General features: G+C 41.2%; 1 protein-coding gene across 1 annotated transcript in view; it reads right to left on the bottom strand.

Annotated features, from left to right (window-relative positions):
• The window catches only part of zfpm1 (zinc finger protein, FOG family member 1), a 102,642-nt gene that overhangs the window by 15,759 nt on the left and 62,363 nt on the right, over positions 1-24,520 (bottom strand). The window contains exon 4 of the mRNA XM_024280970.2: positions 9,558-9,685. Coding sequence (XP_024136738.1) covers positions 9,558-9,685 — 128 coding nt within the window. The remainder of the gene's footprint in view (positions 1-9,557; positions 9,686-24,520) is intronic.

Below are 24,520 nucleotides of genomic sequence, written 5' to 3'. Positions count from 1 at the left end.
GACAGACGCGTCATGAAGCGATCTGAAATCTCATGGTGCGCGGGGCGAAGGACTGCCAGTAGCTTGATTTGTTGCGCAACGAAAGAGGGGTGGGGCACGCAAATTTGTCACGCGAATCGTGTTTGTTGAGTATGCACCTTTAGACGACCGAACGGGGACTTGTCTGGGAATCAAATCTATTAAGTTTTGATTTAGATGTCATGTTATTTAAATCTTTACAGCTGCCAAGATAAAACTCTGAAGCACAAAATGAGGCTAAAACTGAAGTGAACGACTTAGGTCAACGTCTCACCATCTCATCCTAAATCAGATCACAAGACAAAACTGGCTTTTCCTTCATTATCCCTTTATCCCTTTCTTTTAAACTGTTTTTGACCAACGCTATTGACAAAATTCAAAGTGTGTAATGGTAGTTAAACTGCAACATTGAGGCCAAACTTTTATTGTAACCCCGGGCTCACAGTGCATCCAGTCCAGCTCCGTTGCAGTTTTCAAGTTGTGTAAAGACTCTGCGGCTGCACTGGAGCTGGACTGGATCCAGTGTGAGCACGAGGTAAGGCAGCTGTGTTTACACCATATGCAATTTACGGTAAAAATTTGCATTTGTTGTCTCTCTTTTGATGCGTCAATTGTTGACGCAACGCCTAAAACCAATGCACCGCGCCCAATGCTCATATCGCGCCGCAGGTCCTCTTATTGGGTTTGTACAATGACATCGAAACTAAATGTTCCAGATGTATGAATCACTCCAATGAAAATAGTTTATTTTGTTTGTTTTTAACATGTTCTCGTAGCATTTTTCTCATAATAGAGGACCTTTATAAAACAATTTTACAATTAAAACTGCTTAATTCAAATCAGGAGCAGATGAAAACAGGATGCTTGAAAATGCTCAGAGTAATGATGCAGATACTGAAATGGGCGTGCCAAAATCTCCTCATGTGTGACACATGATGAGCGTTCAATACTCGTGGTGAAGTGAATAGCGATTCTGGATCAGAACTGTACGACTGGATTGATCCAATATTGCTCATCGTTTTTTTGCACTGCAAAAGTTAGCTTGAGGCTTTAAGATTTTGGCTAAAAACTGCACAATCATAATTAAAAGATAAGTAGGAATGATCTTACGTCAGAAAAAAGTTTGGTTGAAGTTAGATTTTAAATGTCTACTTTTTAAAACTGAAAAACGTAAATAATTTAGACAGATTTAAAAAATTAAGTGGCAGATCAGTGAAAATTTATCAAAGAAAAAAATCTCTCAGCCATTATTGATGCCAAATTTGCTGGTTGGTGCTCTAAATGTTTTATATAATAATAAAGTTTGTCAGATTGGATATAGAAAGAATAAATTAAAACACTGAAATGTATATGAGTTTGCATCATGTATCATGGCTTCTGTACTTCAGACAAAAGAAGCCATTGTGATCCTTGTGAAAGTCTCATTTGATATATTTGATAAAACCGACACTAAAGATTGTTCCCACCACTGCTTGTCCTCAAAAATCTTAATTTTCCTCCAAATTTCCTGCTCCACATTAAACTTTCCAGACTCCTATGAATGAGAATTTAATAAGGTGCTCCTTTCCTGACCTTTCCAACCATCTTTCATTCACTCCGCTGCTCTCCTACAATCACTCATTCCATCATCCAGTTCATCCTCTCCTACCCTTCTCCTCTTACACTGTCTCTCCTCTCCTCTTTTTGCTCCTCTTTCTTAATCTCTGATTCACTTCCTCTCCCCAACTCTCATTCCTACCCTCCTGCCTGCCTGCCTGCCCCTCCTTCCATCCTCCTATCTCTCCCTCTTTTCTCCCTCTCATTCTATCTCTACAGGAAATGGTTTCCTTCCCCGTCCAGGGGGTTGCAGGGGTGTACTCACTGTCCCAAACAAAGAGGTCAGTGTGTGAATCCTCCAAAAATACAAAGAAGAAAAGGAAGGCAGATAAAAATCAGAAACTGACTCTCATCCGAACACACGCTCTTTACCTCCGCTGCTCTCACGCACAGCGCTTCTCTGACATTCAGCTCAGATGCTTTTGAGGCTCACGAGGTTCAAATGCTGGCGGAGGGCTTACAGCAGCGCGGCGGAGGCCCGCCGCCTCGTGCACCGCCACAGAAGGAGAAAAACAGTGGGAGCCAGGTTTGATGAGCTGCATGCAAATGACATGTAAAAATATAAAACTGCGATACTTAAAACGGGGGCCGAGATAAGAGATTTGAAAATGAGGCACTCTTGGAAAGCGGGCTCCTGAACTGCCGGAGATCAGGCTCAGAGATAGACAGGAGAGAGGTTTTCCCCTCTCCTCTCCTCCTCCTCCTCCTGCGCCCTGCAGAAGCCGGTGAAGATGACAGCGAGATGCAGATACCAGCCAGTCAGAGCCGCTGAGTGATGAAGGCCTCCTCCTCTCTGCCTCAGACCTCCTCTTCGGTGTTTTTCTAACCTCTCCTCCACTTTCTCGGCTTTTGCTTCAGTTAATGGACCTTTCCTTTCTCTCCAAATGGATCAGATCTTCCTCTCTGCCTTCACTACATCAGTATTTTATCAGTTTGTTGGCAGCCTCTGTCTCCTCAGCTTAGATTGACATTTCAGAGTTTGTTTGACTGAGTAGTTTTGATCAGGGTTAAAAGTCAGTGGATTCATCTCCTAAAAAAATACACAAAAACTCTCACGCATTCAATTGGATGAAAGATCACATCAAATCACTGGCTCTGTATGAAACAGAAAGTTGCAGCAGCAACTAAATTACATTTTTTTAAAGAATTATGATTACTTAAACTCATATAATTGTTATTTATTTAAAAATGTAAGAAATTCTAGGCTGAAAAAATGAGACATCTGGAAAACGGAAATCCTAGCAATGATTTTAGTGCTACAGATATTAAAAATGTCAAAACTTGAAAAGCATGGCTTCAGATTTGACAGTTTTTTATTAAACGGTTTCACTTCCCTCAAGGTCAGAAATAACTTGCACATTCTAGAGTTACAATGATTCATTTTCTCTGCGATTGGGTTCAAACTTCAATTTTTGGGTTTTGTTTCAGATCAATACATGATTTGTTTGTTAAAAAACAAAAACAAAACACTACAAATTCAGAAAAAAATGTTTTTAGAATTTCCAAACAAGCAAGTAACTATTTAAAAAAAAAACTTTCATTTGGCTTAAACTAAACCATTTTTATTAGCATTACTTTTATTTTATGCAATTCTGAACATTTCTTTACTCAGATTATTGTGAATCAGGAGCAAATGTTGGAAAAATATTGTATTTATGAGCCGGACACCATCTCCTTGCTCTGAGCTTTTAGCAGCAGGATGGGGAGGAAGGGGGCGGGGTTGCTCAACAGTCCCACCCACAACTTTGAGCTGAAATTCCAGTGGACTAATGCTGCTCTGCAGAAACTATGTTCTAAAAATGACACAATTTTAATATTTTGGGCAAAAAAATGCCATAACCATAATTAAAAGACTACTGGGAAGACTTTTACAATAGATCAATAGATGATTGGAGTGTCCATCAATACTGTTTCCATAAAGTTGTGGGCGGGGCAACAGTAAATACGGGTTAGGAGAACTTTTAAATGTAGATTAATATACATAAAAATGTAAATACATATCTTTTAGACACAGATAAAGAAAATAAAATCATCAGCTGTTTTTGATATATGTTCAAATGTAATTAAAAATGTTTCAGTTTGTCCTTTAAATGGACTAAAAGGTTTTAAACACCAAACGACGAATAACATGAGGAATACAAACAAAAGCCTTAAACTCAGTTTTAAATACAGATTTCTAGAAAACTGTTGAGCGAGACCACTTTTAAACAAAATCTAAATTATTGGAGGTAAATTATGAGAAATGAAGGAAGACTTTGTAGATTCTGGCCCTCTAAAACATGAAAGGGGATATTCCTGAACCCCGGATCCGTCTGGGTCCCGTTCCTTTGGGGGGCATCTCAGAAGGTGTTTGAACACTTGGCGTAATCATCGATTTGTCATCTTTTGAAGAAGCATCGTTTTAATTAACATTTTTAATTTGATGGGCGGAGAAAAAGAAACAGAGAGGCAGAGGAACACTGTCGATGGCTGCAGATAAAGCAGAAAGATCCTAATCGCGATGTAAACAAACCCACTGATTCAATGAGAGCGCACGAGGAGGCGCTCACCTTCACTCGTCCTTCCACGGGATGCGATGAAGGAGGAAGTGGAGGAGAGTGCAGAGGAGGTAGAGTGAGAAGAGACTACCCAAAAAGTGTTTGAAAAGCCGTGGGTGGCGCGTCTTATCGCCCCAGTTCTCCTGGAGAGATTAGTGGGGGATTAGTGCGAACGCTTGTTTCTAAAACATGATGAAAAGACGTTCGGCGCGTGATAACGCTTTGAACTCCCTTACTCTGCTCCTTCTAGGATCGTGCCTCCAGGCGGCTTTTCCACGAGTGACAGCGGTGGGGTGGGGCGAGCTGCCGGCTGCAGCTGGAGGAGGCAGGATGTGACGAGCGGCGCCGCTCCTCCTGCCGGGGAGACGGCGGTTTGGACGTCTGTCCTTTGGAGGGATCCGACAAACACTGAAGCATCACTTTCGGGACATCTTTCATCTGAGCTACAACTTCATAACAACCCTCTAACTTTGGCCCAATCACAAACGCTCACCCTATCAGTTAATTAAAGCAGAATCCAATCAAACGGAGGCCAGATATTATATCAGATGTGTTCACAGAGATCCGATCGGAACAGGCAGCAGCTCGCTCCGGGTTGCCATGGAAGGCTCTTCGGCGAGGACCTGGTTGTTCACTGAACCACGAACTGATCAGCTGATCAGTAAACAATATTTTAGTCCAACAGCGCCATCGAGCCCGATACATTTAAATAGATAGACGTTTTTACGCCTCTTTCTCAACACATGCAAATGGCAGCATTTCCATATGACACAGGCCAGTTAACACAAATCTAACCAAGGAGATCTGACCGGCGTCCACGCGGAGACACGGCCAAGACGCCAGCAAAGACGCTCACTTCCTCTTTCTGTATATACGTGAACTGCAGGAATGGAGATGCAGTTTGATTTTAAAGCGGCGTTATACGAGCTCATGAATATGTAATTCAGTTAGAAAGATTCAAAGGGAAGCGATGCTGAGCGGAGATGGGGATAAAAATATTCCAGGAACACTAAACAGACGCCTCTTCATCAGTTTGGACCAGAAAAAAGACCAAAAAATGTTTAAATCCAATACAAAAGTAAATCCTTTGTTTTCTTTTTTTAGAATTCAACACAATTCAAAATCTCGGGGGGACGATGCTTTTGCTCTGTTGGCTCCTAAACTATGGAATCAGTTGCCACGAGCCTTTGGAGAGGTCACGCTCTTGGAGTTTTAAATAATAATTATTCCTCCATTGCAGGTTTTAGTATCTTTTATTATGTTGGTTTTAATCTCTGTTTTAAATTGCTCTAAATTGGTTTTATGCTTTGTATTTGCTTTATCTTTTACTTTTGCTCAATATTCTCCATACGTTCTCCCCGTGTACAGCACTTTGGGCCTCCTTGGCTGGTGGTGGAAGATGCTTTATAAATGAATAAATAAATTAATAAGTAAATGAAAATCCAATTCTCACTGAAAGACATTTTTTGGACAATACTTCTGTTTTTTCTTATTCCTCCATGTATGCTCTACTGTTCTTCTCCACATTGCCTGTCATTTTATTTTGGTCTTAAACAAACATAAGTGACACGTGGAGCTCAAGAGCTGCAGAAGATGACCAGAAGGATCAGGTCTTTTGTGGTCACAACATTGTAAGTTTGGACTTGGAGATAACTTGAGTGACGAAATTAAAACATAACATTACACTAAAACATAAACGATAGGAAGAGCAACCAAGACACATTTAAAATAAAATAAAAACCAGTAAAGGACACAAACAAGAGTTATCTGGACTTTTAAGGTTCAAGAGCCATTTGGGTCAGTTTCAAAACGCTAACATAGTCTAACTTCCCTGTTTGGACAACGCATTCTCACTCCTAACTTGTCACATATGGACATGTGATTGGGGCACCCAACGCGTCACTTTTTGAATATTGACTGTTCCTGTTAAATCAGGGATTTCAACCCTCAGGATGCAGTAAAGGAGAGGATAACGGCTGCAGAACCGGTACCAGTATCTGGTTAGGGTTAGGATACCGGTCTATCTCCCAAGGGCTGGAGACCCCTGATTAGCATATGCATTTTTCCCTGTCTGTGGCCCTTGGACTAGTGCTGGTTTGTGACCCGGAGGTTGGGTACCGTGATTTAATGGGAAGAGCCAACACGTCAAAAAAAAAAAAAACAAGTTGGGGACACCCAAAATGTCAAAAACTGACGTGTAAGGGTGCCCTAACCATACGTCCATGTGACGAGTTGGGAGTGAGAATACTTGTTTAGCAAAAATCCCTATTTTTATGTTTTTGTGGCCATTAAGCCTTTCATTCTTATAATGTAGCTTTAAAATATTTAGAATATTTGACTTATATCTTTAAAAAATGTTAACTTCTTTTACTTTAGACAGCAACGGATAAAAATTCCTTTTAAAATAAAATTCATCCTGTGTCAAAAAATAAAGCTTTTATTTCTTTAAATCTTTAGTATTTTTTTTTTTTAATCGTAAGAGCCACGATGGAGGGATACAAGAGCTGCATGTGGCTCTGGAGCCTCAGGCTTGCAGATCCCTGATTGAGATGTTTTGTTGCTGATGAGAGTAGTCTTGTTTTTAGTTGTGACGGCAGCTGAGGAAGTGCAGCCTGTTTATGTGCTTTTCAGATCTTCTCTCCATTTAGTTTGAAGAAAGCGGGTATGTTTTTAGTGAACATGTCCACCGTTTTCTGTGAGTCCACCTCAAAATGGATGAAAATGAGAGTTCTGGAGTGATCAGGTTAAAACAGGATTAAATCCGACATCAAACCTGGCCGGTCGGAACTTTATTTTTTCATTATCAGCTAAAAAACTCATCTTTACTCTGGTTTTACACTCTATACCCAATAAACGTCTGTGGGGCCATTGCTTCAACTCCAATGATGATGAGACTTCCTCCGTGTTTCAGAATTAAACTCCTCCCTGACGCCTCGGCTTCATCAGAGCCCCAGAAGATGAGCAGATTTCTCCTGCGGCTCGGCGAGCCGGACAGCCCTGACCCCTGCTGACCCCCGGGGGAGGGAGGAAGAGGGAGGAGTGAGTGGGGGCAGAAACACAGGAGGAATGCGAGATTAGGAACCCTATCTCCTGCAGATACTGAAGGTCCGTCTCCTCACTCTTCAGCGCGCAGATAGAGAGGGCGGGGGCGGGGGGTACAAACCAAAGATTTGAGGAGTTCAGGACGAGATGGTTTCCATATGAATGAAGAGTCTGAACAGAGATGTGCTTCATAGTTAGAGGAGGAAGAGGACGCAGAGGGAGGAGGAACAAAAGGTGAGGGCACGGACGAGCGTGCACGTGCGCGCACATCCTCTCCGTGCACCCAGAACTGCACACTGATAATAAACGAAATCTTAGAAATGAGAGCCTATCAAGCAGGAATCAATCACTGGGGTTTGTTGTCCAGGAGGATGGCGCCATGAGGAGATAAAAGGCAGGCGGACGTCTGGGAGGGAGGAGAAGAGGAGCGAAGGAGAGAAAAAGAGGAAGAGAGGAGGAACAACAGGAGAACTCAAGGACGACTCTTCATCAGGACTCGATTTGGGCCGAACCTGAAGAGGAGAGTTCTGCAGTTGTGGAAGCGTCTTCAGGGTCGGAGCGGAAACCAGAAGAGCGAAGGCTTCATGCAGCTGCTCAGGAAGCCTCTCCCAGCATCACTATCACATGATGAGCCGGACTCGTGCACAAACCCGGCTCTGATACGGCTCTATCCGGTCCAACATTTTTTCCCAGGGATCGCACTGAAGCACACACGAGAATTTCACTAGTTTTCATGAAACCACGTGACCTTGGTCGGCTTTCACCTCATGCTGCCTCGGCCGCTCACGCTCAGGTGCTTCGTTTTTCTAATATTTAGGAGGAGATCGGAGAAGCAGACTAGAGGAAAAAGATGCCAGAGGAAGTCTTTTGCACTGAGAAGAAGACAGATTATTTTTTCTTTATAAATAAAGCCTTTTCTATGACAAACTTTTTAAGACAAATTTCTTTCCAATGCTTGAAAAAAACTGAACAGTGAAACAAAAAACAGTCAGACTGCAACCTCTCCACATAAATAATACCAAAGAGCTGTCAAAGGACACCTCGGTCAAAATAGGTCACCTGAACAAGTCTAGGATGAACCAGTGTACAAGAAACAAGCAACTTGCAGAGAAGTGAGCAACTGGAGCAATTATTAGAAAAATGGAAGAAATACAAGATCACGGACAATTCTGGAGCTTCATGGAAGCTGTGGGACGATCTTGAAAACGATGAGGACATAGCTCAGAACTACACGGAGGAACTGGTCAGCGACCCAAAAAGAGCTGGGACTCCCGATAAAAAAGGTTACTATGGTGACAAACAATGCCGTCATGGTTTTGAATTCTGCAGTGCTCCAAAGGTCCCCCTGCTTGAGCCAGTACATGTCCAGGACTGTCTAAAGTTCTCTAGAGACCGACTGGATGATCCATAAGAAGACTGGGAGATGGTCCTTTGGGTCTTTTGGGAAAAATGCCATTTGCAGGAGAAAAATGCAGAATTACATGAAGAAGACCCTACACAATGTGAAGTATGGTAGTGGAAACATCATGATAAAGGAGCACGATGACTGATCTGTATGAAGAAAAGGATGACTTGAGACATTTTGAAAAAAATTATTGGGATTAAAGATGTCTGGATCTTCCAGCATGACAACGATCCAAAAACACATCACCGAGCGATTATGTAAAAAAAAAAAATTTTTCAGGTTCTGGAGTGATCTAGCCATCCTCTGGATGAACAGATAATCTGTGACGGGAGTTGAAAGTCTTTGTTTCTAAGCCCTTAAACATCACAGCTCTAGAGAAGATTTGCATGGAGGAATGGACCAAATTAGCAGCTACATTGTAAACCTGCTACAGGCCTACAAGAAACCTTTGACCTCTGTTATTGACAACCAGGGTTACATTACAAAGTATTGAGGGGGAATATTATTTTACATAAAATATTTATTTCCCACAAATAAATTATTTAAAAATCAAACAATGAGATTTTGTGGATTTTTTTAACATTCTGGCTCTCATAGTTTAAATGTAACCATGCTGAATTCCCAGTAACTAACAAATCTCATTTTAAAAAGACATTAGAAAGAAAAAAAAACTTTTCTCCTCACTGACTTGTTTGTTGGTTCTTTAGTAGATTCAAGGGATTCTGTGTTTTTGTCCAACAGACATGTCACATAACATGAGGAGCTTTCTTAGAACGCTGAGGATAGCACATAAATGCCATTATATTTTCTGACGTTAACAAATCCAAAAGTTCTTTTAAATTGGTTTCATCCTTTACACCTTTTTTGATCAGTTTTATTGATAAAGCATCCTTAGACTGATTGAGGTCAGAAAGAGCTGGTTCTGGTTCCTGCAGCTGTCTCACATTCAGAGCTTTTACCTGCATCTCCTGGTTTTCTGTCCCGCCCTCTGATTGGATGACGCCCAGGTACGGCCCCCACACCGTGTCTGGATGAAGGTCCCCCACGGCCACCACACTGCTCCCCTCGTCGCTTATCCTCAGGTCATCTGGGGTGGGGGAAGAAGAAGAGTTGCTGATGTTTTTGTGAATCATGTCAGGTGTTATCTTCAGCCAGCAGCTGAATGAGGAACCTCTGCGGCTGTCATGGCAGAGCGCAGATCCTTGTGATTTAGGAGATGCTGGAAAACCTTTGAAGAAGTCAGGATCAGCATGTGGCCTGAACTTGACCTGAACCCTGAGAGCAGCAGTAGCAGCAGCAGCAGCAGTTCGTGCTGTCAGCGGCTCAACAGCAGGGGGGGTTGAACCGAGCACTTTCTGTCCCGGCTGGGGAAACTTCTCGAGCACTTCCTCAAAGTGAAAAGATAAGCGTGGAGGGATGGCAGTGACAGCTGCGGTCCGAGGCTGCCGCAGCCCAGATAGAGGCTGATATCTGCCGGGCGCGCAGGACCGATCCATCCTCGCTGAGAACGATGGAAGGAGCCGCGGCGAGAGCCTGGACCTCCAGCTGCTTCGATCACTTCAGCCAGTGACCCCGCCCCCCTCTGATCAAAACATACAAAATCTGCCTGCCCTCCCCGACACACCCCCCCACCCCGCTGGTGTTGTCTAAAGTGGCGTTTCTGATAAGAGTGTTTGTCTAACACTCTCCATGTCAAAACACTCATCTATCTTCTCTGTATCTATCCCCACCAGAGAACAACGGACAGACGCTGATAAAATGGCTTTCCCACAGCGGGGTGGAGGAGGACGCTGCGGTGTGGTTGGGGGGTGGGGAGGGGGGCAGGAAGCAGTTTGAGGGAAGAAAGCAAGGCAGCGAGAAGACGACGTTAATTTGATGAAGCCGCAGAGCGGTTGGAGACATTGTTCTCCCTGTCAGAAACGCTCCTGCGGTGGAGTCTCAGGAAGTGGCGGGCTGCTCCTGACTCACCATGACGCCGCACGCCATCCTGAGCGAAACCAGGTGCCACAGTGATCAGCTTTTGTGGAAGTGATAGCGTCGCTTTCACCAGGATTGACCCTGTAGGTCTTTCTGAAGAAGTTGCTCTGCAGGTTTAAAGACCACATCAGAAGGTTTCAGACTCTCCTGGGTCTGGATCTCAGTCCTGCTAGCATCAGACGTGCTGCAGGGTCTGAAGTCCACCGCTATCCTGTCAGCAATCATGGGATGGGGCCCCAGTTTGGCCACGCTGACCCTCCTTATCTCTGCACTCCATCAATGTCTAGCCTGCTTGGCCTCCATTGGCCGAACTGGAGCACATGGGATGCTTATCAGCCTGACCAGCTTCATTGACCTTCATTGTGAAACGGCATGAGCGTTTGACCTCAATGAGCCAACACAGATGTTAACGTCTAACGGGGCCGGGTTTGTCAGGCTGCTCCCTTTCTGACCGGCTGTTTCACGGCGCCTCAGGCTTGTGTAAAGCTGCAGGTGGACTATCACAGTGCTTTCTGCTCAAATGTGTAAAAATCAGCTTTTACATCCACCTGCTGAAGCTTAAAATCTATGTTTCTTAGTGGATTATCATTAAGTTATTGCTTTAATGAACTGAAGATTTTTTTTATATATTTGACAGCATCTAGGCATCCAAACACTGAACTGCTTTCATTGTCACGAGGCTGCTGAAGCCAACACAGCAACTGTTGAAAGAAGGCGGAGTCCACCTCGAACAAGTCAGCAGTCTGTTGTAGGGCCACACAACCTCAAATTACACATAGGAACAACCAATAAACCTATGAAGTATGTTTTTGGACTGTGGAAGCTGGAGAGCTCAGAGAAAACTCCACACATGCTCACTCCCAACTCAGCATATATGAACGTATGGTTCAGGTCCCCTCCGAGTCACTTTTTGGGTGTCCCCAATATGTCTCTTTTTGGTGAGCTGGCTGTTCCCATGAAATCAGGGGTCCAGACAAATGAACCTGGCTGGGATTTGAACCAGGGCCTTCTCAATGTGAGGTGAGGGTGCCAACCACTACACTACTGTGCAGCCTTTTTTGATAGCAAATGAAGCAAATCATTAACTGTATATGTAGGGACATGCCAAGTACCTTATATTAGAAAAATGCTGAATAATGTTTTAACTGATGCTTAAAAAACTGTAGGATCATTCAGCACCTAATTTACTGCAATACATGAAACAGCTGGAGAAGGACCGGTTCTGCTGGGTTCTGTGCAGCAACATGAGATCTCCAATAAGCCCAATCCTTTCGAACAGTCAGCTGGTTGGTTAAACCGGCGTTTCCGTTTCAAAACCAACTCTGTGGCCTTGTGGTAGAGTGTTTGCCTTGATGGTGGAAGGTCATGGAGTTCAAATCCATGGTTGAGTCATGCCAAAAAAAAAAGAAAAAAATGGTCTTAGTTCCTCCCTGCAGGACACTCAGTATTAGGGGGCTAAAGGGGGGTTAGGGGGGTTAAACCACCACAACGTTCCAGAGCGCAGTTGTGTCTGCAGCACACCGCTTCCCCAGGGGATGAAGGAACAAATTTCACAAATCCAGGTGTGTGACAGGTAACAGGATTTAAAGGTCGCGTCACACAGCCACTATGTACATTTTGCAGATATAGCATAGATGAAAATTGGTCATACGTGAATATATTGTTCATATGTGGAATGGTCGTAGAAAGCCACAAATTTATGGATAATCCCGTAAAATTTACATAATAATTGCGTATAAACTAGGTAAATTATGCATAAACGGTATAATTCTCAACCAACTAAGATTTTTGCTCAAAACTGAATTCCTGTTAACCGAGACCCTAGACCAGAGGTCTGCAACCTGCGCCTCCAGAGCCACAGGTGGCTCTTTAATCTCTCCATGGTGGCTCTCTGGCTGCAGAAAAATTTAATAATAGTAATTTTCAAAAAAATTAGAGTTTAGCTTCTATTTTAGCAATATGCTAAGGTTTTTTTTGGTTTTTTTTTTGCTAGTTAGTTGTCCACTGGGGGTTTTAGGTTATTTTTGAGTTTAGCTTCTATTTTAACTACAGGTTTTTGACTAATTAGTTTTACTGAAAAATGTTATGATAATTTGGAGTTGAGTTAATATTTTAGCAAAATGCCGATGTTCTTAACTAATTTATTATCTACTGAAGATTGGGGGGATAATTTAGAATTTAGCTTCAATTTTAGCAACATGCTAACATTTTTGACTAATTTAGTTTCCTGAGGAATTTTAGGCTAAGCAATTAGCTAGCTTTTTTGGCAAATTTGGCCTCTAATTAGTTTTTTATGCTAATTTGGAGTTTAGACAATATTTTAGCCATATATGCTAACATTTTTGGCTAATTTATTATCTTCTGGGGTTTGTAGGCTAATTTAGAGTTTAGCTTTTCTTTTAGCAACATGCTAACATTTTTGGCTGATTTAATTTACTGAGGAATTGTATGCTAATTTGGAGCTTTTAATTAAGTAACGAGTTAGATTTTTTGCTAATTTGGCCTCTACTAATGGTAAAAGGTTAAAATATTTTTAAAATATCAAATTTTGAGACATGCAAATTTCTTTTATATTTTCGCTTTTGGTCAGGCTAAAGATCTTTCAAATATTTCACATTTCAAATCCAAATTTATTAAAGGCTAAAGTAAGACTATACGGCTCCTTCAAGGTTCTGAACAGTGGAAAACGAGCCCAAATGGCTCTTTTACTGTTAAAGGTTGCCAACATCTGCCCTAGACCAAGGGTGTCCAGCTCAATCGCACAGGGGGCCAAAATCCAAAACACACTTTAGGTCGCGGGCCGAACAGGAGAAACATTTATTGAACACACTAAAACGAAATTTTTAAACTTTAAAAACACAACTGTTAAACATAACTATGAATAAAAACAAGCATAAATCAAATTAAACCTCAAAGAACTTTTAATATTTTACTCTTCGTAAATATTTTGTCAAAACTATTCAAATTAGAAATAAGCGCAAGATAACATCGGGACATTAATAACAACAAAATAAAAGGATCTGGAGGGCCGGATAGAATGACTTGACTTTGACATGTGTGCCCTAGATGAACATTTACGCATATCGACGAATACAAGAAACACTTATGAATTACGTATATCTTACATGTTGTCACTAAAGACCAAATTTACGCACGTGGAAAATGCACAAAATAGTTGCTGTGTGACACGGCTTTAACTCTGATCAGCTGATTATTTTTCTCAAAAATACCTCACACTTGTCTGACACGCCTGAAAACGGTCACAGAAATGGGTCCACCTTTCCCAAACACATGACTGTTATCATCCAGCTGCCCTCCCACATCCTCACACACAGGTACGCACACACACACAGCCTTATCAATGGACGCTTCAGCAGCCACCGGGGCGTCCAGGCGTCTTTGACGAGCAAACACAACAAAACAATCAGGCTGCCATTAATGAAATAAACAACGCAATTAACCGGTGAGCAACAGGGTGGGGGTGGGGGGTGAAGGTGAGCCTCACTGAGGCTTCATGGATCAGCGCGCCGTCTGACAGTTTAATTAATGACGAGTACAAAAGCTCGGATTGTTTTCAGAGCGCAGCTTCAAAAACGTTTGTTTCTGCGGCGCTCACAAACTGTAAAACACAGAGAAAAACAAAAGGGACCCAAAAACCAAAGAGCTGGAACATTAAAGGAGTCTCCACATTCAGTCACAAGTCTGTGAAGGTTAGAAGTTACTGGTGGGACATGCTGCAAAAGTCAGTGAATGCAGTACTCAGATATTATTTAAAATATATATATATATTTTAGTAGCTAAATAAAAAAACAATATGGGAAAAACCTTCTGCTCTTAAAGCACCAAACTACTACAATAATCTTGCTCTATCTCAAAGCTCTCATCATTTAAGAATTATCTTTTAATTCATTTCAAACAAACTTGATTTATTTTTGTCTGATGTTCCTAATGTTACTTTTGCTGTACATTACTTGTTTTTTAAGTTATTTGTTATTGTTGCTATTTTTTGTTATCGTTAATGAACACTTCTTGTATTTTTAATTAATTAATGAATTAATTTTGAAATTTTGAATCCTTTTCATTTTGCGCAGTGTCATTCAAAGGAGAGATGAATTTAGAAAGCTTGTGTGTTAGCATCACTATCCAAGAGAGCTAAAGTCATACTGCGATTTAATTGTATTGTTTGCTTGCTTTTTATTTTTTTTTGCTCTATTTTGTTTAGTTTGTTGTTTCTCATCTACTCTAGAACACATCTGATACCGATGATCCTCTTGAAAACGAGAATTTGCATCTCCAGAGGTTTATCCTCATTTTTAAAGGGTAACCAAACAGTAAATCAACTTTTTTTTGGCTGTCGTCCTGTATAAATGGGGCTTTAAGAGCGCCTTCTGTTGGTCCTTGCCACATTTTAGACAATTTAAAATAAACTTGTTTAATTCCTGAAATTATAGTCAAAAACCATCTGTGTGCTTCCCCCTACAGGCTAAAACGAGATATTACCAGTTGAATTTTGTGATTGTTCAACTGGTATAAGTCCCACATCATTTCAGAAGTTTCACATCATCATGTTCTGCAGCCCAGTAGAAAAGCCCCGCCCTTCTTTTATCGTGTAACGGTTGCTTGTATTGTGTCTACTGGCTCGCACAACTTTCCAGTGGACTTGGAAGGTAGACAACAGTCGCTTGGTGCCATTGAATCCAGCAAACTCTGTCCTGGTGATGGAATTTAGAAAGATCGTTTCACTTGGGATTGTTTGCTTAATACGTTAGCCTTTATTAGCTTATGATGCTAGCATCATTTTACCACAGAGACATGGGTCCTCCTTCGGGCTGAACCATGAACGCCTGTCTGGGGAGAAAGTGAAGTAGAAAAATGCTCCACCTCCAAAGAAAGTCCTGTGGAGAAAGTGGCATCCCTTTGCTCTGTACCACTCTCCATATTGAAGTGACTACGCTACCTCAAGCTAACTTCACTGTTACTGTAACTCCAAACCACACCTCCCCCACTCAGACTGCCCCCTTTTTTGCATTTTTCTAATTTGGGATGAGGGTGGAGTCAGCCTCCAACTGTCTTGTTGTGTTACCCTTTAAATGAAATTAATTCACGGCTAAATAAATAAACAACCCAAAGGTTTCATGGGAACTGTCGAAAACGAAGAGTTTGTTCTGCAAACACGACAACGTGGACCGACCAACACCATCCATAAACACGTCACCCTGCAGGAACACAGCCACGGAAAATTCATTAAAGCTGCAGGTGGGCTCCAACCTTCACTGATATTGCATGTCTGTTTAATAAGAAATTCTCATTAAATGGAAACTGTCCGTGAGTTTGGTAGGAATATAAAAAGTTTCACCTACAAAAAAGAGTAAAGATTTGATTTTATTGTCAGGAAATTCAGTTTAGATTTGGTTTCAAACTGAACAAAAAAGAAGGAAGAATAAAATCATAATGCCTCTGCATTGCCAGCATTTGATGGTACATTTCTATTTATTTTTACACAGAAACCTGAGTATTACTTCAGCAGATCAACTGACCCTCAACAGGTGTGACATCTAACGCCACACCTGATGGGATCTCGGCTAAGAATAAGTGGGAGGAAACAGAGAGAGGTGTTAAAGAGCATCGTGTTCTTCTTCTCTGTCGGGCCTAATTGACTTTTAAAAAGACTATAGTTGATATCAAATGAGCACATCGCGGCTCGGATATTGATTTTTTGACACCACACAACAGGAAATCTTTATCCGCTGCTGCTCCGACCTCGAGCTAATAGGAGGGGTTTAACCTTTCCTGAATGACAAATCCCAGCGCCTCCTCACGCCTGGATCTCAAGGGAAACGCGGAACAAACACTGCGGTTCTGCTCACAGAAACACGGCGGAGCGAAAGGCTCGAGCGGACGCCGCAGGATCTGTCACACGAGTGCAGAAACGCCACGGGAGAAAAAACGGCTCCGACAGCCTCCTCTGATCTGCCATTTTCAGCCGTTTCTCATTAATCCACTCTGGTCGTTTCTAATGCGGCCTGATAAAAGGCCTCCATCCAGCCACTCCTTTTCTCTCATCTTCCTCCCTCCGTGATCTTCCTGGCAGAATCCTCCAGGTCCCTGGAGTCCGGCAGGTTCGGCTCAGCGGCAGATAGACATTTCTGGGATAGACATCTCCTGCTCAGGACCATGCAATCATTTCCATTTTACCCTCTGTTGCACAGGCGAGATAAGACACCTGCGCCGCCCTGCTAATCAGATGAGCTTCAACAGAACTTTATCATTGACATTTACCACTGTTTACCCAACTAATTTCTCTTAACTGCACTGCTGAACTTTTATCTGCAAAATACATACACGGGCAGAAAAGAGCAAGAAGCAAACATGCAAATTCACAAATATGTGAAGAAAGATAAACTGAGGTGGAGGGAGGAAGGGGGGGGGGGTTCCTGTTCAGAGGGAGGATGGATGAAAACAACAAGTTTGATGTGAAGACGAATAAATATGAGGATGTGCACCTGGAGGGGAGGGGCTTTAAGTTCATTGTAGAAGCAGGTTTTGTTTCAGAATCTGACCAAGGACTGTACATGAGAACTGGACTGAGTGACCTCTTCACCCTGGTGTTCCAAACAAGAAGTACCTGCTGGCTTCAAGAAGCCCAAATCCTATAATTCTATAGCAAAATAATCAACACAGTCATGACATTTGGAAAAATATTCTTTCTTGCGCTTTTACTTTTTTTTTACATGTTCTTGATAATTTAAATGTTTTTTTTTCATGATTTTTTTTATTCAGTAGTTATTGTAAAAAATAACCAATCAGATGCTTCAATAAAAGTAGGTGCTGAACATTTGATTTCTTTTAAGAGTGGTTGCCATGGAAGCTGGAAGTTAACCATTTTCCATGGGTGAAGTCACACTCATTCTCTTACAAAGTCAATAAAGCCACCCCGCCCCTCTCCCCAACATTTTAAAACTTATTTCTCATCAGAAAACAAGCCAAAAGGACAAAACTCTGAGGTTCCTGTTGCTCATCACTGTTTTAAACAAAATGTGTCATTTTTAGGCTTAAACGTCTATTTCTCCACCCGCCAGCATGATCAGAGACAAACGGACTGGATCAAACATCCTTAAATGCAACATTTGAGATGAGGGGAGCCTGAAGGAGGCTGAGCAAGGACAGCCTGAAACATTTAAACGTATAATATAATGCTGTGTCAGGAGCTGACAAGATGTCAACTTTTCTTTCTGTTTTTAGACAAAATTTGAAGGCCTTAAAAATATATATATTTTTTTTTCAAGCGATGATTACTGACTTTTTTTTAAAGGAAAATGTTAGAATTTTTTGTATTTAAAAGTGTTTTTAGGTTTATCATGTTACAACAATAATAAAAAAGACCCTGACAAAGTTTTAAAACAATAATATTAACAGTATAAAAAAATAGGATGGAAATTTTAAGAAAATAAAATAAAAAAGGTTAAGAAAGGCAAAATAAAATGATTTTTAAAAGATAATGAAAGGAAGAAAAGAAACTAAAAACTTTTTAAGAGATAAAATAATGTAAATTTAGCAATATAAAGCTAAACAAGAGTAAGAAATTCTGTTTTCTTGATTTTAGATGACAGTTTTTTCTCAAGACATTAATTAGTTTTGGAAGTAGAAACAAGATTTCATAATGACTCAGGTTTTTTAGGAGTTTTTCCTTACCGCGAGGGAGGGTCTAAGGACAGGGATGACCTGTTCTTTATAGTCTGTTTAATTTTTACCTATTGTGCATATTTTATGACTCCATCTGTGCATCTGTAAAAACTACAGGCATGAAGCCCAATGAGGCAAATTGAATTTGTGATATTGGGCTATATAAATAAAATTGAATTGAATAATAAAATGAAGGTTTTTGAGTTTGCTTAAAGTAAAAACTTTTTTTAAAAATCTTTGAGTTCCGTTAGTTTGTTTGTATCAGATGAGCCTGCAGTGAAAAAAAGTCCTAAAATTGAGCTAAAGATCTTATTGTGTGTATGCATCTCTAACATCTCAAATTTTGATGCTTCTGAGATGGATCCGTCTTTTTCTGGTCCAGTTCTTGGTTCTGTAAAAGGTATGAAGGCAAATATCTGCTTCTTTTCTGGAGTCGAGTCTGAAGGCCACGGATGAAAAGACTGAACTTTGCTGCGAAGTTGATGACAGATCAATCCTGGAAGTCGTTTTTAGTCGTTTTCAGTGAGAAACAGTTTGAGGACACGAGCTGCACCAGCGTAGCCTTTCCCTCCTTCTCCCCCCGCCTCGACTGCTGCCGCCCGTCACAAATTGAAAGTGGAGACCTTCCAGAAACTCTCCCAGATAATCACACATAAATTAATTAGAAAATGTTTCTTGACATTCTCTTCGCACAGATGACGAGAGAAAAAAAAGACTGAGGCGAAGCCGCAAAATTAATTGTACGGTATGTGACTCTGATAATTAATTCAATCATTAATTCATGTCTGCTTTAACGACTCCTTCTGGCTCCTGTGGAAAAGGACGTTTCAATCAGGATGGTATCGGGGAGCAGACGCCGCAGCGCCGCACGCTCCGGGTCGGTCGTGCGGAGGTGGGGTGCGAAGCAGAATTTCGGCGTCCGTTAGGCCACTTCTAACCTTTTCCAAATGTTTGATTCAACTGATCAGCATCATGACCTCAAGGGTCAGGATCGGCGTTCTCCTCAGCGCACCTCTCCGGCTTTCAGCTTCCTGAATGATTTTCATGTTTGCCTGTTGCTGCAGCGGAAACAGACTCACTCATGAGCTGGAAAAAACAACAGATCTTTGCCTAATAAAAGAAGGAAACTGGCAAGAGAGAGATACGGAGGAGAAGGAGATAAGACGGCCATGAGGAGAAGAAGCAGAGGCCTGCAGAGGGACGTCTGACGCCGCTTCAGCACGACACATTAAAGTCAGTTTATGACAGTCACACACTCCCAGAGCGTGCACTCCCATCAGACAGTGCAGATCTCTGCAGCTTCTCTGACACAGATGGAAATGGACGGCCGTCGTCTGTGTGAGAAGGAGGTGTGCAGGATGCAGGAGAGGCCAGGAATCTGATAGGCTGGTAATCAAGCGTGCCAGAGTCCTGTCCCGCCACAGACTCAACACTCTGAGCTGCTGGGCTGATAGCAGCCGGACAGCACGGAGAAATGTTCCTTTAGATTAGAGCCTCGTGCCTATCAATCATCAGGGATGGAGGCAGGCTGCAGCGATGGGGGGGGGGGGGGCAGTCACAATATGCTGTGAAGATCCTGAGAGGATGATACTTCACACCATTTCACCGAAGTTTCCAGGTATGATCAGAGAGTTGAACTGTTTTTGGCCAGGAATTTTTGTTCAATCCAACATCATTTGAGCTTCGCTGTGAAAATGCAAAGCCGATAATCGGCACACAGGAACTGCAGCTGACAGGTGGAGGTGTGCTGCTTCCAGAAGCCCCTCCCCATCACGAGAAGCCATGGAGTCTGCCGGCTGCAGATATGGAGGGAGGTCACAGAGAGACAAAGAGGACAGAGGGATGATGGAGAGTCAGACCGGCTGTGAGGAGCACACAACTCCAACCAAACAAAACTGCAGGAAGTCCAAGTCCTTAGCTGCGTTTCCATTACAAATATACACAAAACTTTAAAAAAATTCTTGAAAAAACCCAATTTTGCAATTACACTGTTTCCATTAAATCATATTAATGGGACTAAAGACAAATCAACTCACGCGATAAGTCATTCAAAACCATGGTGACAGATGAGAACAAGTATTGTTCTAAGTTGATTCTGTTAAAGAACAACAGAAAAGAACATAGTTTTCTAAAAGAATGTTTTTATAGATTTATCTGAGAATACGACAGAATAAATGAGGTACGGCCAATCGTCAAACGGGGTCACGAATCATAATCTTAGAGAGATCAAAATTCTACCTGATGAGATTTCAGCTTGAATGAGGCAAAAAATGAAACAGGATTAAGTTCAATGCAGAACTAATACAATAAAAAGAGGAGGCTCTACGAAAGAGCTCTGAGGAACAGCACTCTTGATTGTTTTAGGGGATTATACTGGGTAAGAGTGAGCTGCTGACACCAACAGATGTTCAAAGAGGTCAATTTGGGGATTTGAGTCCAAAAATGTCCGGATCTACCACCACCAACATAAAAAACCCATGTGGTTGCCATTTAGCTAACGAACCTCCACCATCATCTCTGGAGTAATTTGCTCTCCTTTCACTCCACAGATGCGACAGAATTCATGGTCAGAATTTTCCACCTTCATCTCAGACCTCTGAATTCACATTCAGAGCTGGATAACTCTGAATCTTTTGTTCACATTGATTCCTAAACTTTTACCCTTCTTTTGCCCCCCCCCCCCCGACATATATTTTATCTCTGAACTTTAAAACTCAGCATGTTCTCACACAATTCAAACCATATCTCCTCCACTCTCATCTGCCCCTCTATCCCCATCTTCGTTCTCTATGAACTCAACCAGCTGGAGGTCCAATCGGATCTCCAACTGGTTTATTGGAGTGATTAAAAAAAAAAAAACACTTAAATATTTAGATATATTCAAATGTGAGTCTGGGTTTTTTTGTCCTTGACCTGTCGATTTGAAATTGTGGTTAGCCTAAAGAAGATCAGAACCTGGTCCTTGACTTGTTGACTGGTTGACAGATTCAGGTGTTTCTGCACTCAGTCCGACTCCAGGTGAACTGTGTAGAGGTATCTGGAAACAGGCAGAGTGGTAGATCTCGGTGGAAATGATCTTCTGAATAACTTCAGGGCTTCTGGAGGATTATGAACATCTCAGCGTGATGTTAAATATTTGTCCCAGCAGATCATACTTATTATTATGATAAGGCAATAGCAGTTTTGGAGCACGGTGGAGATGCTGTTATGGTTTGGGAGAGAACTTGAGCCAGAGGCAATGATGGAAACTTGTGGAATAGCAGATGACAAATATGATCAGATTTGAACAAAAAAAGACATTTTGTTCAAGTAAACTTGACTGAAAACCAGCTAACTGGTGACGCAGCGGAGCAGGATGAGAAGCTAAAAAGCTGGCAGAGACCATTTTCACACAAAACAAAGACCATCTACCTGCAAACGCTAACAAGTATTCAAGAAACAGCAATGAAACAGCCTTCAAACAGACAGGGAGGAGATGACTGAATCACAGACTGATACGGAAACAGACTCTGGAGCTCCGTAGAAATATGCTTCAGTCATCCAGGGTCAGGTGGATCAAAGTGACGAGGCTGTGTTGAAGCCCTTTTCTCATTGGTGCAGAATCTCTGTGCTCAATATGCTAATGCGACTCGGCCAACATCTCCCATTCCTCAGCAAAGAAATGAGACTGTGAGCGCTGATAATATGCATATAGCACGCCTTCATGCTCCATTATAATTAACTACTGTATGATAACCCAACACCCACACCGCTGAACACACACACACACACACACAGCCTGGTAAATAATAATAACTATTATTACGCCTGCTATTACGATGCTTTATTGGAGGTAATTTAAATTACTCTGTCTGTGTGTGTCGGGTGTGTGTCTGTGGAAGACGAGCTGTCAGATGATGGAGCATCTTCATTCATGTCACACGGGAAAACTGCAGGACTCCATCAGGTAATTCGAAGTGTCTGATTTTCCTCATTACGCAATACTTACAGCACTGACTGCATTACCTCGTTATTCCGTCGAGGGACACCCAGCCACATCCAAATTCACTCAGCACTTCCTAAACCCTAAAAGACTTGCAATGCAGGAACATCAGGTGATTTGAACCTAATTCAGACCCTCACTACTACTTTTTTTAACCCTTGTGCTATCTTATGGGTCCAGATGACCCAGACCTTACATTGACCTGTTATCCATCCCATGACAAATGTGGATGAAGATAGACTGGATTTTATGTTTGCAACGGATACCAGTGAAAATCAAAAACATCGGAGGAAAAAAAACAACCAAAAAAAAGTTCAGTGTGCTGTCTTGAGGGGTCCAGGTGACCCCACTTTTAATGCAAACATATCTAGGTTAGCACAAGGGTTTCGAACAGCAAAAATTAAAATTTAATGTGAACATTTTACAAAGACTATTTATGAATCCACTGTGTTCTAAGAATAAAAGCGTGGATTGGTTTATTAGAAAAGTAAAATAAAATTAAAGAACGTTTTAAACTCCACAACCAGCAGAACACAAAACTATAACGTGCAAACGGGACAATAAACAATCATTCATCTCAGATTTTACAGGCCTCAGCCAACATGATAGGTGTCAACTTCTGACCTGAAGCCACAGATTTTAGTTCACGCAGAGGAAAATCAGCATGATGCTACAAAGTAGACCACAAGACATTCCTGCGATGCAGATTTCTGTAGTAGGAATGTAAGCAGTCAGGAGAAACCCTGCCGCCTGCAAGGTCATCCAGAAGAAGCTCCTTCTCCTCATTTCTGCATATCACACAGAGCGGACCGAAGGATTATAAAACGCCCACCTTCACCTTCTTTATTCTATCAGTCTTTTTCAGAGACAAGTTCTGCTTTCATGTCTTCAGTTTCTAGATTTCTCTCAACAAATAGAAGATCTTGATAAATATGTTCTCAAAAGGTTTATTTAAAAGACAGCAGGAAGAGCAGAAACCTGCAAGTCAGGGATTCTTGGGATTCATCGCAATTCTAATAAAAAAAGAAAAACCGCCTCTTCCGAACAGCTGTTATCTGTCCGCAGGAGGAAAAAGCACAAATGGAAATGTTCTGTTGTTGTTTTGTCTCTCTTTTATGTTAATATCAGTCCGTGTGAAGAGCTGTAATGACCGCAACAAAGACTGATTTGAATAAAATATTTGAATAAATTAAAGAGATTACTATCAAGAGGCTGGAACACAAACTGAGCCCAGAAAGGGAAATTAAAAATTTCATATCTAGGAATTAAAGGTTTTCAGACAAGAATAATTCATATTTTTAATCTTCTGAAATATAATTAGCAGATTAACATTCAGTGAATTTAGACAAAAGCCTGCATGAAGTTTAGAAGTCACAGATTTCCTCCAAGCAAAGCAAGGCGGCCTGAATATTTTAGCGGCGGAGGCGGATGACGGACAGAAGAAAAGATCTGAGCTGAACTGCAGGCATCAGATTAGAAATCAACATGTGACAGAAAATAAAACAGCAGATTAAGTTTTGGACTGGAGGAAAAACAGAGCAGGAAAGTTTAATTCAAACTCAAATCTTTTCTGTTTGACGTAAATCGAGCGGCGGGGCTATTTTTGAAATATTTGCAGACTACTTTTTTTTTTAATCGTCAACTGAACAATAATGGATCTATTCTGGAGAGTTGATGGATCTTTCAGATTAAATGATTTAATTTAACCATGTAAAGCTCATTACATTAAAGAATTGAGAAAAAATATATATGTATATATGATAATTTGACATGAAAAAAACACCTTATTTACCCACTGTCTCAAATTTGATTCATACATTTTTAACATGGTGTAATTATATTATAAAGAATTAATTATCAACAAATGTAGCATTATTTCATTAAATGAAGTAGTCATTTAAAAAAATGAATAACAATAGAGAATTTATTCGGACCATAAAGTTACGAAAATTTGCTAAACTTTTCCTGCAAAAAAGCATTTTTGGGGAAGCAGCCATTTTGAAATGTGAAGGAAAAGCACTTCTACTGCCCCTAGTGGAATAATGATGAACTACAAGGCAGAAAAAATGAATAAGTTATATAAATGGGTTTTTAATGAAAGTTTGGATCATGCTAATGAGATAGGCATCTCAGATATGCATGTATCAAATAAGATACAAATGGTAATATAGGGTTAAGATATCAAATTAAACATCTACAAACTGTTTTATTACGCAAATTATGCAACCTAGCCTCAATTGAATGGCAGATTAACATATTTAAATTAAATTAAATTAGATT

This window comes from Oryzias melastigma, linkage group LG6 (genome assembly GCF_002922805.2).
Source record: "Oryzias melastigma strain HK-1 linkage group LG6, ASM292280v2, whole genome shotgun sequence".
Classification (NCBI taxonomy): domain Eukaryota; kingdom Metazoa; phylum Chordata; class Actinopteri; order Beloniformes; family Adrianichthyidae; genus Oryzias; species Oryzias melastigma.
The sequence above is the reverse complement of the archived record's forward strand: the minus strand, read 5'-3'. Positions and strand labels throughout refer to the sequence as shown.